Here is a 13,896-nt window from a genome sequence, read left to right on the forward strand (position 1 = left end):
TGAAGAAGAGTGTTGCAGTTTGTATCCATTCAATCATCTGTTTTTCCAGTTTACAACACTTTATTTAGCATAAGTTCTAGATTTCTGTTTGTCGGTGGACATATAAATACAATTAAAATACACTCTACCTTCTAGATCACAGACTTCAATAGTTAAACTAAAAAAACTCATGAATGGCAGATTTGAAAAACATAATCCATTTAGTAGCAGTGATTTCCAGAGAAGTCCAGTACAGTTTAAGAGATTCACAGCCACAGGAATCACAAAGAGAGCTTCTGCCTGCTGCTCCTCAGAGCTTGTTTGACATCTTTGTTCCTCAGGCTGTATATCAGGGGGTTCAACATGGGGATGACGATAGTGTAAAAGATGGACACCACTTTACTCTGATCCATGGTGAAGGTGGCACTGGGTTGTGCATACATGAAGAAAACAGTACCAAAAAACAAGCACACCCCAGTGAGGTGGGAGGCACAAGTGGAGAAAGCTTTTTGGCGTCCCTGCACAGTATGGATCCTCAGAATTGCTGATATGATGCAGATGTATGAGACCAATACAATCAGGAATGTACTGACAATAATGGAGCCACATAAACCAAGAAGAACCAATTGGTTTATAAACGTATCTGAGCATGAGAGGGACAAGAGTGGAGGTACGTCACAGAAAAAGTCATTGATCTCATTGGACACACAAAAGGGCAATGTGAAAGTCATTGTCGTTTGAGTGACAGCATTCACTAAACCCCATAAGTAGGACCCCACCACTAAGCATACACAGACTTGGTGAGACATACTCACAGAGTATTGTAGGGGGTTACAGATGGCGATGTAGCGGTCATAGACCATAGCAGCCAGGAGGAAGGCCTCTGTGGTACCGAAAAGAGACAGGAAGAAAAATTGTGCTGCACACCCACCAAAGGAAACCATGTGGTCTTTCTGCAAGAAGTTCACCAGAGCCTGAGGTGCAATTGTGGAACAATAGCAGATGTCCAACAAGGAAAGGCTTTGGAGGAAGACATACATCGGGGTGTGGAGGTGGGAGTACACCTTGATAATTAAGATCATGCCAAAGTTCCCAACCACAGATGAGACATACAAGATCGAAAAGATCAGAAATAGTATTGCCTGCATCCCTGGACCCCCTCCGAATCCAAGTAGAACAAATGTCGAGACAGTTGAAAAATTCATCATTAAGTACAGCAAAAACAAGAAACAGAGAGAGACAGAAGAGCAAGAAGGAGAAAAAGGAGCAGAAGAAAGAGGAGAAAAAGAAGAAGAAAAGAACGGGACAAGCCAAGGAAGTGAGAGAGAAAAAAATGTTGTCAGTCAATATTATTTAATGCTTAAACACATGAAATTATATTTGAGATCTTCACGAGGTATTGAAGAAGTTCTGTCTGTGATCCTGGGTACAATGTTTTGGTCCAATGCATTCATGTACTGTGAAATGTTTATGCTACTAGGGAAACAAATCAGAAATAAGTAAGTATTCACAAATAAATCATCTGCATCTGTTAATGTATCACTGTATTTTTCAATTCTAATCACATCAATAAAACATGGAAAAGGCATCTATGATCTATTTACAGTCATATCTTCACTTCACATTCCTGTTTTTTTTTTTTTTTTAGTAAATCTCAAAATCAGAGGACAATGATGGACACGAGAACACCCAGTGCGTAGCTACTTTGTTAGTTTTGCATTATAAGAATTATTATTCTTGGCTGGGAATAGGATAGGTATTGGCAAATCGACTTGATTATGTGTGTAAAATCTATTCATTCCCGCTGTTTTCTCACACTGTATGTATTAGTTTCCTATTGCAGTTGTAGCAGATTACTACAAATTTAGCAGGATAACATTATAAAGAAAACATATTCAAGGAGTATATTTAAAATTACTTGACCTATGTAAATAATGAGGAATTCAACTGAGGGGTGTGAATCCCATTCACAGAAAATTAAGCACTGGATGAAGCAGTGTTTCAGAGGAATGTTCATAATTGCTAGAGAAATGATGACTCGGCTATTGTTGATCCATACAGTTAGCCATGAAAAAGCACAACAGTTAAAAAGAGACAACAAGCAAAAGAGCTGAAGCATGCGTGCCATCATTTCAAACTGTGTGTGTATATTTGTGCATTTGTCATTTGTAAATTTACTAAAACTCTGCTACTCTGCACAAAGTGGAAATAAACACATGAGGAACAGTAAATAACATAGAATATGACAGGTTTACACAGAGTAAATGCAAAATAAACATGGATTGACTCTCTTGTCTTATGAACTCTACCCTGGTCCTCTTAAAATTTATACCACTAAAATTCTTTACCAAACCTCAATCATCCAGCTCTTCAGAATTTCATAAAATATGATTTTATACTTTTTTTTGACTTTTTTCTTTGGATAACATCTCCCAAATATAAATGTGAGAGTGTTTTTTGGTTGGTGGTTTTTACATAAGTTCCTGCTTCCAGGTTAGGAACGACTGTAATATTTACTTCACTACTCTAACTCGAACAACTAGATTAGCACTTGGCTGAGAGTAGGGATTCAAATAAACGTTCTGAGCGATGCCTCTTCACACCACTGACTGGATGTGTTTGGTTACACCTTTATTTCATAATGGGCAGAGTATAACATAACTCCTTATTTTGGATATTAATTTTAAAGCCTAAGGAACCTACGTCTTGAATCAAATCACAAAGTCATTCCAATATTAAAAAGCAAAAACAAAAACCAGCTGCTGTCACATTGATTCCAACTCTTGGAGATGCCATGTGCGCAAAGTAGAACTGAGAGCCGTAGGGTTTTCAATGGCTGATTTTTTGGAAACAGATGGCCAGGTCTTTCTTTCAAGTTGCCAATGGGTAGGCTCAAACCGCCAACCTCTCAGTTGGCAGCCAAGTGCTTAGGCGTTTGTGCCACCCAGACTATCCCAATATTACAGGAGGGTAAAGTAAGTCATTTTCATATAAAATAGTAGTTGCTGTTTTAAAATTATTACTTATAATAAAACAATCAGGGTGTAGTAACATTATTTTCTCTTAGAAGGAGGAATATAATAGACAAGACATAAATGTCCTTGTGAATAAATTAGCTAATAAGTGTTTTCGTCTCACCAAAGCCCATCTCTTCCTGGAACTGTCAGTACCACAGAATCTCATATGAGGAAAGAATTCTCACCAAAAATAAATAAATAAATAAAATTATGAATGACATTTTTGTCGGTTATTAATGACATATATAAATTACATATAAGAGAAGTTTACAGTCTTAGATCCAAAGGTTTTGGGTGCTTTTCAAGATGCAGCATTTGTGGTTGCACTGTAACACATCGATACATAAAATAAAAGATCACAGACCCAAGGCCAAAAATAAAACCTGACATTTATTGAACAATGATTATAAACTACTCAATCAAAAAACAACAACGAAAAAGGCTCCTAATTGGCTTTATTTTACTTAACACTCACAAAAACCCCACATGCTAATATTGGAAAGTTTTACAGAGGAGCATTAAAAACCATGCCAAGGTCTCCCATGAGTAAGGGGCCAGGTTTTTGGCCTGACTCCAGGGCCTGTTCTCACGGCCCCCACATTTACAGGCGTTATACCATATGCTGTTTTATTATAGATTTTCTTGCTCTGTAATTAGCGTTCAGTCCAAAACATTCTCTTTAATCACTAGAACTTCACCATCTTGACAGATAGCATGATGTAGTAAATATTTTGTGAGTGATTGGGCCTGGAGCCTAATTCTGACTAGGTAGATAATGAGTTTTGTAAACATGGGAAATAATTGCCTAAGTTTCTCTCACTTCTGTTTTCTAATGTGTGAGACTGAGTCCTCCAAATAGACAAGTGCTGAAGTGCACTCATTGTTAATAGCTAATATTATCTATTTTTCCCTTTGAATATACAGTTGTATCTTATGTTGATTCTTTGTATCTATGGAAATAAGGCAAAACGAATATAATAAAACATTATTGGGAGATGTCACAATTCTTACAGTTCTTCTTTGGATAAATATAAAAAAACAACTCTTCAGCTAAAGAAAATTTTTTAAAAATTGAGGCTGTGAAAACTCAGTGTGATATTATGGAGTGTGCATTGGACTTTTAAGACAAGAAGTATATTTCTAAGTGGAGTAGTGGTTAAGTGCTACAGCTGCTAACGAAAAGGTTGGCAGTTTGAATCCACCAGGCGCTCCTTGGAAACTTAATGAGGCAGTTCTACTCTGTCCTATAGGGTCGCTATGAGTTGGAATCCACTCGACGGCAATGACCTTGTTTTTTTGTTTTGTTTTTTGCTTTATTCTGCCAGTAGTCCAATGAGAAAAGTTGAGCAACGTGTTCTGATGTCTTCCATAATAAAATAGATTGAATAGACTTCCTATGCCAGGCATGATCCCAACTACTTTGCATGTATTTCCTTATTTAATACTCCTAAAAACCTTATGTGGTAAGTACTATAATTACTGAAAGAGTAATAACTGAAAGAGTCAGACAATTTATTCAAGTTCACACTATTATTAAATAATCTGTTGCCGTTGAATAGATTTTGACTCATAGAGACTCTAAAAGACAGAGCAGAACTGCCCCATAGGGTTTCCAAGGAGCTGCTGGTGGATCTGAACTGCTGACCTTTTGGTTAGCCGCTGAGATCTTAACTACTCACCACCAGGGCTCCATTAGGAAAGATGAAGCCACAAAAGAAATCTAGTAAACTTGGCTCAGAGCCCATGCCACAATGTTCTTAAAGGATTCTTTAATATATATATATTTAAGAGTCAAGTTGAAGCATTTTGAGTTTCTATTTCTATGGAGGTAAAAACTCCTATTTAAAATTTGCATCAGTCATCCACAATTTAAAAGGTCTAAACATTGGTCTATGCATTATTAAATGTCCATTTAACAGGTCTCTCCCTGTTGGAGGAATAGGTTTTAGACTTGTGTGTTAAAGGAACATAGTGCCATGGGTGACATGCCACAGAGAAACAATGTAAAATAAAAGTTAAAACCAGGGTTTCTGTTGCCAGAGCCCTTGATGCAAACACTTAGTAGCTAAATTCCCTTTGACAAGTGTCTTATTCTTTGTGAAATTTAGTAGCCTGACCTGTCAAATGTTATACTGAGACTGTGTGCTTCATTGTTGGGATTAAAAGTGTTTCATACATAAAAGCACTTTGAAGAGTCCCTGGCATACAATACGCATCATATGAGTATTCTCTTTATTAGTAGTAGTTTAATTATTACCCGATACCTTTTTAATTGAGATCTGCTTTTTTCCCAGATCAGTTGGAGCTCATCAGTAAACTGTGATTGATTTAGCTTTCCCACTGAATTTACTAGATTTTAAAAGAACTGAATTTGTCACAGGGACTTTTTGACAGTGTTCTATTTTTTCAGTAAAATAAACCTCACCTAAATGTCCTGGGCCTTCTGTTCCTAGATGGTTCACAGTTGGTACCACATCAGCCCTGTGATTAGGAATGTCCACGTGAAACTTCCACAGTACAATTTTGCCAGAGACAGGAGTGGGATTTATAGCACCGCTTCCTTAGAGCTGGTCATCTGAGGTTTATTCTCTAAGGTTTTGTTTTAATAAGAGCGTTTTGATTCCCTCAAGAGTTATAACTTGGCAAAGAGACAAAACAAAGTCCCAGAGTAGAGATAATACATACATATATACATATATATACATATATTTATAATAAAAAATGAAAGGTACATATTTTATATAAATGGCAAACTTGTAAATTACACGTATATTTAGAATCTCTGAAGCAATGTCTTGTTGAACACATTTAAATGGATTTAAGAGTTTAAAAAAATGAATTTTTTATATAAAATATAATATGATGCCTACCCATAAAATGAGTACGTCATACTTATGTTTTGAGGTTGCCAGTTTTAATAGAAAGAGGTTCACCTCATATTTTATCTGCTTTTACCCAGGCTCAAGGTCTTTACTCCAGACTAAGACTGCAGGAAATGAAGAGTGAGAGATACTGGTCAGATTTCTAGCCTTCTGGTGTCCTAGTCAAAATCAAGGATACAAACACAGTCTTCAGATATATTCTGTATTATCTTTTAGATTAGATTTTTACTGAATTGAATTTTCACAGTAAAAGGTAATAGAAAAAGAAAGTTTTCTGCTTTGTATCTTTTTGAATATAAGGATAACTAATATATAAACCATTTATCATAACAGGCCAAAATATGTCATTTATTAAATCTATGTTTTTTTATGTTACCTGCAAAAATGTTTACTTGTTTAATCTTTGACATATTCCTACAAGTCATATTATTTCCCAATTAATATATAACAAAATTATGAAATTTCTATATTAAAAAATCATTTAGACAGTAATTAGTGGAGTTGGAATTTTAAGAAAATGTGAACTAATTCCATAGACTTTGCCATTTGTTCTAATATTCCCTGAAGTCCAGTTGAAATGGTCTGGAGTCCATATAGGAACATAACATGGCTTTAATTCTATTGCGCAATTTGGGAAAACTGACATAATTAAATTACCTTTCTTGCCTAGAAATCAAGTATTATGATTCTAAACATATAATTCATTCAAAAATAGCATCCACAATTTATAAAAAATAGCATCAACAACAACATGAGTAAATAAAAATGCTACTTGAAAGTGTTTTCTAATTAATAATAAAATGACCACAAGGATTCAAATAAACTCAGCAGAAGATGGGATATGATAGGAACGAAGAGATAAGTCAAAGGGATTGTTAAAGGAGGACAGACCACATAGTTTTGGAACCCTGCCTTCAGAAGATTGATCTGTGATGAAAAGAAATATATGCTTATCTAACTACCAGGCATTCTCTTTAGAAAGGAAAGTAAGCAAGCTGGGTTTCATTGCACTTAAAAAGTTTCTTTTTCTTAACCAGGTGTAAGAAGTTTTAAAAGTGTCGTTAAGACTTATGTGTAAATGTCTGGAGTAACATGAGGTAAAATCAGCATTTGATATAAGTTGCCATAATTCAAAATATACTCTTGGAATAAAAAGTGTGCTATATCTATATTTTTAATAGATTTTTTTTTTTATTGTTGTTGAGGATATACATGGCAAAACATACATGAGTTCAACAGTTTCTACATGTACCATTTAGTGACATTGATTAAATTCTTCCAGTTACATAACCATTCTCACCCTCCTTTTCGGAAATTGTTACTTCCCCATTAACATAAATTCACCACTCTCTATGTTTCCTATCTAATCTTTTGAGTTGCTGTTTTCAGTTTGATTCCATATAGATAGTTCTTAAAAGAGTGTAATGCTCAAGGCAGATATGTTTTACTAGTTAAGCTAAACTATTGTTTGATTTTAAAGATTATCTCGCAACAATAGTTTCAGGGGTTCTTCCAACCTTCATGGCTCCAGAAAGTCTAGAGTCCATAAGCATTTGCTATTTTGTTCTGCATTTTCCCCTTTTGACGTTAGCCAGATGCCATCCAATTTTTCTGTTCTCATGGCAAAGGAGGCAGTTGTTCATGGAGGCAACTATCCACATATTCCATATTTTTCTCCTGTTTCTGATTCTCTTTCTTCCTCTGTTGTTCCAGGCAAACAGAGACCAAACATTGTGTCTTGGATGGCCACTTGCAAGACACCAAGCACTACACACCAAACTAGGAGGCACAACAGAGGTACTAAACATGATATTAGGCCAATTAACTGGAATGTCGCATGAAACCATGACCCTAAACCTCCAAACTTCCAATTTTCCCAGATTCATGCTTTGTAAATTCCACTTTCCCATTATTCATGGATATTTGCATCTGTTTCTTCTCGTTTCGAGTCATGCCACATCAGCAAATGAAAGCCCCAAAAGCTTTACTCCATGCGTGTAATTAATTTTTTTTTTTCTACTTTGAGAAGGTAACTCTTCCCCAGTCATGTTTTGATTGCCTTCCGACATGAGGGGTTCACCTTCCTGCAGTATATCAGACAATGCTCTATTGCTTTTCATCAGATTTTCACTGGCTAATTTTTTTCAGAAGTGGACTTCCAGGCCCTTCTTCCGAGTGTGCCTTAGTCTGGAAGCTCAGCTGACACCTGTTCACCCTGGCTGACCCTGCTGGTATTTGAATACCAGCAGCACAGCTTCCAGGATCACAGCAACACGCAAACCACCACAGTTCAACAAATTGATGGACCCATGGGAGGTGGGATAAATATATTTCCACAAATATGATAAAATTTATTTATTTATTTTTCTACTAAAAGCTTTTGTTTAATTAATGCACAAAGGTTGGGTTTATAGGTCATTGCAGGTGTCTCTCTTATTGTTCTAGTTTCAGGATTAATCCCGCTACTAGGTTATTGTTTTTGTTAGGTGCCGTCGAGTCAGTTCCAATTCATAGTGGCCCTATGCACAACAGAACAAAACTCTGCCCAGCCCTGCACCATCCTTACAATTGTTGTTATGCTTGAGCTCATTGTTGCAGCCACTGTGTCAATCCACCCCCTTGAGGGTCTTCCTCTTTTCCACTGACCCTGTACTTTGCAAAGCATGATGCCCTTCTCCAGGGACTGATCCCTCCTGCCAACATGTCCAAAGCATGAAAGACACAGTCTCGCCATCCTTGCTTCTAAGGAGCATTCTGGTTGTACTTCTAAGACAGATTTTTTTGTTCTTTTGGTAGTCCATGGTATGTTCTATATTCTTCGCCAACACCACAATTCAAAGGCTTCAATTCTTCTTTGGTCATCCTTATTCATTCTCCAGCTTTCATATGCATATGATGTGATTGAAAATACCAAGGCTTGGGTCAGGCGCACCTTGTCTTCAAGGTGACATCTTTGTTCTTCAGCCTTTTAAAGAGGTCCTTTGCAGCAGATTTACCCAATGCAATGCATCTTTTGATTTCTCAACTGCTGCTTTCATGGCTGTTGATTGTGGATCCAAGTAAAATGAAATCCTTGAGGACTTCAATCTTTTCTCCGTTTATCATGATGTTGCTCACTGGTCCAGTTGTGAGGATTTTTGTTTTCTTTATGTTGAGGTCCAATCCATACTGAAGGCTGTGGTCTTTGATCTTCATTAGTAAATGCTTCAAGGACTTGAAGCACACTACTAGGTGTTGGGGCTAATTTAAGACTAATGTTGATTTTTTAAATATCTTTTTCCTACCATCTGCTAAAATTTTGGCTTTGTTATTTGTGCTTGGTATCTGTTTTTTAATATATATATTTTTAATTGTGCTTTAAGTGAAAGTTTAAAAATCAAGTCAGTCTCTCATACAAAAATTTATATGTACTTGCTATATACTCCTAGTTGCTTTCCCCCTAATGAGACAGCACAGTCCTTCCCACCGCTCTCTCTTTTCATGTCTATTTGGTCAGCTTCTGACCCCCTCTGCCCTCTCATCTCTCCTCCAGGCAGGAGCTGCCCATACAGTCTCATGTGTCTATTTGATCCAAGAAGCTCACTCTTCACCAGTATCATTTTCTAGTCCAATCCAATCCCTGTCTGAAGAATTGGCTTTGGGAATGGTTCCTGTCTTGGGCTAACAGAAGTTCTGGGGATCATGACCTCTGGGGTCCTTTAGTCTTGGTCAGATGATTAAGTATGGTCTTATGAGAATTTGGGGTCTGCATCTCACTGCTCTCCTGCACCCTCAGGGGTTCTCTGTTGTGTTCCCTGTCAGGGCAGCCATCAGTTGTAGCCAGACACCATCTAGTTCTTCTGGTCTCAGGCTGATGGGGTCTCTGGTTTATGTGGCCCTTCCTGTCTCTTGGGTTCATAATTACTTTCTGCCTTTGGTGTTCTTCATTCTCTGTTGTTCCAGGTGGATTGAGACCCACTGATGCATCTTAGATGGCTGTTTGCTAGCGTTTAAGACCCCAGACTCCACTCTTCAAAGTGGGATGCAGAATGTTCTCTTAATATATTTTATTATGCCGATTGACTTAGATGTCCCCTGAAACCATTGTCCCCAAACCTCCGCCCCTGCTGTGCTGGCCTTTGAAGCATTCAGTTTATTTAGGAAACTGTTTTGGGTTTAGTCCAGTTGTGCTGACCTCTCCTGTATTAACCATTGTCTTTCCCTTCACCTAAAATAGTTTTTGTATACTATATAATTAGTGAAAACCCCTCTCCCTCCCTCCCTCCCTCCCAACTCTTCTAACCATCAAAGAATATTTTCTTCTCTGTTTAAACTGTTTCTTGAGTTCTTGTAAGAGTGGCCTCATACAATATTTGTCCATTTGCATTTGACTAATTTTACTCAGCATAATGCCTTCCAGATTCTTCCATGTTATGAAATTTTACAGAACATCATTGTTCTTTATCAATGCATAGCATTCCATTGTGTGAATATGCCATAATTTATTTAACCATTCATCCATTGATGGGCACGGTGGTTTCTTCCATCTTTTTGCTACGGTAAACAGTGCTTCAGTGAACATGGATGTGCATATACCTGTTCATGTAATGGCTCTTATTTCTATAGAATATATTCCAAGGAGTGGGATTGCTGGATCGTATGGTAGTTCTATTTCTATTTGTTTAAGGAAGTGCCAAATTGATTTCCAAACTGATTATACCATTTAACATTTGCACCAGCAGTATATAAGTGTTCCAGTCTCTCCACAACCTCTCCAACATTTATTATTTTGTGTTTTTTGGATTAATGCCAGCCTTGTTGGAGTGAGATGGAATGTCATTTTAGTTTTGATTTTCATTTCTCTAATGGCTAATGATTGTATTTCCTCATGTATCTGTTAGCTGCCTGAATGTCTTCTTTAGTGAAGTGCCTGTTCATATCCTTTGCCAATTTCTTAGTTGGGTTATTTGTTTTTTGTAGTTGAGTTTTTGCAGTTTCATGTAGATTTTAAAGATCAGACACTGATCAGAAATGTCATAGCTAAAAGGTTTTTTCTAGTCTGTAGGTAATCTTTTTACTTTTGGTAAAGTCTTTGGATGAGCATAGGTGTTTCATATTTAGGAGCTCTGAGTTATCTAGTTTCTCTTTTGCATTGTTAGTAATGTTTTGTATACTGTTTATGCCTTGTATTAGGGCTCCTAGCATTGTCCCTATATTCTCTTCCATGATTTTAGATTTTATATTTAGGTCTTTGATGCACTTTGAGTTCATTTTTGTGTATGGTGTGAGGTATGGGTTTTGTTTCATTTTTTTGCAGAAGGATATCCAGTTATGCCAGCACTGTTTGTTAAAAAGACTGTCTTTTCCCCCATTTAACTGACATCAGGCCTTTGTCAAATATCAACTACTCATATATGGATGGATTTATGTCTGGATTCTCAATTCTGTTCCATTGATCTATGTATCTGTTGTTAAACAAGGGCCAGGCTGTTTTGACTACTGTGGCAGTAAAATAGGTTCTAAATCAGGTGGAGTGAGGCCTCTCACTTTGTTCTTCTTTTTCAGTAATGTGTTACTTATCCAGGGCCTCTTTCCCTTTGATATGAAGTTGGTGATTTGTTTCTCCATCTCACTGAAAAAAGTCATTGGAATTTGGATCGGAATTGTGTTGTATCTATAGATCGCTTTTGGTAAAATAGACATTTTTACAATGTCAAGTCTTCCTATCCATGAGCAAAGTATGTTTTTCCATTTATGTAGGTCTCTTTTGGTTTCTTGCAGTAGTGTCTTGTAGTTTTCTTTGTATAGGTCTTTTACGTCTCTGGTAAGATTTATTCCTAAGTATTTTATCTTCTTGGGGGCTACTGTAAATGGTATTGATTTGGTGATTTCCTCTTCGGTGTTCTTTTTGTTGGTGTAGAGGAATCCAGTGGATTTTGTATGTTTATCTTGTATCCCGATGCTCTGCTGAACTCTTCTATTAGTTTCAGTAGTTTACTTGAGGGTTCTTTAGACTTTCTGTGTATAAGATCATGTCATCTGCAAACAGAGATACTTTGACTTCTTCCTTATCAATCTGGATGCCCTTTATTTCTTTACCTAGCCTAACTGCTCTGGCTAGGACCTCCAGCAAAATGTTCAAAAAGAGTGGTGATAAAGGGCATCCTTGTCTGTTTCCCGATCTCAAGGAGAATGCTTTCAGACTCTCTCCATTTAGGATGATGTTGGCTATTGGCTTTGTATAATGCCCTTTATTATGTTGAGGAATTTTCCTTCTTTTCCTATTTTACTGAGAGTGTTTTTCATGAATGGGTGTTGGATTTTGTCAAATGCCTTTTCTGCATCAATTGATAAGATCATATGTTTCTTGTCTTTTATTTATACAAAGGACTACATTGATTGTTTTTCTAATGTTGAGCCATCCCTGCATAAAAAATGCATACCTGGTATGAATCCCACTTGGTCATGGTGAATTATTTTTTTGATATGTTGTTGAATTCTATTGGCTAGAATTGTGTTGAGGATTTTTGCATCTAAGTTGATGAAGGATATAGGTCTGTAATTTTCTTTTTTTGTAGTGTCTTTAGCTTGCTTTGGTATCAGGGATATGGTAGCTTCATAGAATGAGTTTGGAAGTATTTGGTCCTTTCTATGCTCTGAAATACCTTTTGTATTAGTTGTGTTAACTCTTCTCTGAAAGTTTGGTAGAAATCTGCAGTAAAGCCATCCAGGCCAGGCCTTTTTTTTTTGTTGGGAGTTTTGTAACTACCTTTTCAGCCTCTTCATTTTTTATGGGTTTATTTAGTTGTTTCACCTCTGTTTGTGTTAGTTTAGGTGGGCAGTGTGTTTCTAGAAATTCATCAATTTATTTAGGTTTTCAAATTTGTTAGAGTACAATTTTTTATAGTAAATATGTTTCTGATATGATTCTTTTAACCTCAGTTGGGTCTGTTGTAATATCATCCATCTCATTTCTTATTCGGGTTATTTGCTTCCACTCCTGTTTTTCTTTTGTCAGTTTGGCCAGTGGTTTAACAATATCATTGATTTTTTCAGTGAATCAGCTTTTTGTCTTGTTCATTCTTTGAATTGTTTTTCTGTTGCCTATTTCATTTAGTTCTGCTCCAATTCCTATTATTTGTTTTCTTCTGGTGCCTGAGGATTTCTTTGGTTGCTCTTTTTCTATTTGTTGAAGTTATAAGGATAATTCTTTGATTTTGGCCCTTTCTTCTTTTTGGATATGTGCATTTATTGCTATAAATTTACCTCTGAGGACTGCTTAGCTGTGTCCCAAAGGTTCTGATAAGAAGTGTTTTCATTCTTATTTGAGTCTATGAATTTCTTTATTCCATACTTAATGTCGTCTATAATCCAGTCTTTTTTGAGTAGTGTATTGTTCAGTTTCCAAGTGTTTGATTTCTTTTCCCTGCTTGTTCTGTTATTGTTATTGCTTATTCTGTTATGGTCAGAGAAGGTGCTTTGTAATATTTCAATGTTTTGTATTCTTGTAAGGCTTGCTTTATGACCTAATATGTGGTCTATTCTAGAGAATGTTCCACTTAACCACTGCACCACCAGGGATCCTTAGACTAGGTATTAAATATTAAAAATTATTGTTAATTCCCCAAACCTTCTGTTGGCCCAAGTCTGGAACCATTCCCAAAGCCAACTCTTCAGACAGGGATTGGACTGGACTATAAGACATAAAATGATACTGGTGAGGACAGAGCTTCTTGTTTCAAGTAGACACATGAGACTATGTGTGCAGCTTCTGCCTGGAGGCAAGATGAGAAGATAGAAGGGGACAGGAGCTGGCTGAATGGATATGGGGAATATAGGGTGGAGAGGAGGACTGTGCTGTCTCATCAGGGAGAGAGCAGCTAGGAGTACATAACAAGGTGTATATAAGTTTTTGACTGACTTGATTTGTAAACTTTCACTTAAAGCACAATAAAAAAGCAAATGAACAAACAAAACTGAAAACATTCCAGGTATTGTTCACTAAAGAGAATGCATTAAAAAAAAAAAAAGCAACTGTA

General features: G+C 36.7%; 1 protein-coding gene across 1 annotated transcript; it reads right to left on the reverse strand.

The window, feature by feature from the left end:
• Nucleotides 1–260: 260 nt before the first annotated feature.
• LOC126057225 (olfactory receptor 12-like) lies at nucleotides 261–1,187 on the reverse strand. The gene has a single exon (XM_049852686.1). The coding sequence runs from the start codon at nucleotides 1,185–1,187 to the stop codon at nucleotides 261–263; it is 927 nt and encodes a 308-aa protein (XP_049708643.1).
• Between the last annotated feature and the right edge of the window lie 12,709 nt (nucleotides 1,188–13,896).

Source organism: Elephas maximus, chromosome 13 (assembly GCF_024166365.1).
Source record: "Elephas maximus indicus isolate mEleMax1 chromosome 13, mEleMax1 primary haplotype, whole genome shotgun sequence".
NCBI classification, from domain to species: Eukaryota; Metazoa; Chordata; class Mammalia; order Proboscidea; family Elephantidae; genus Elephas; species Elephas maximus.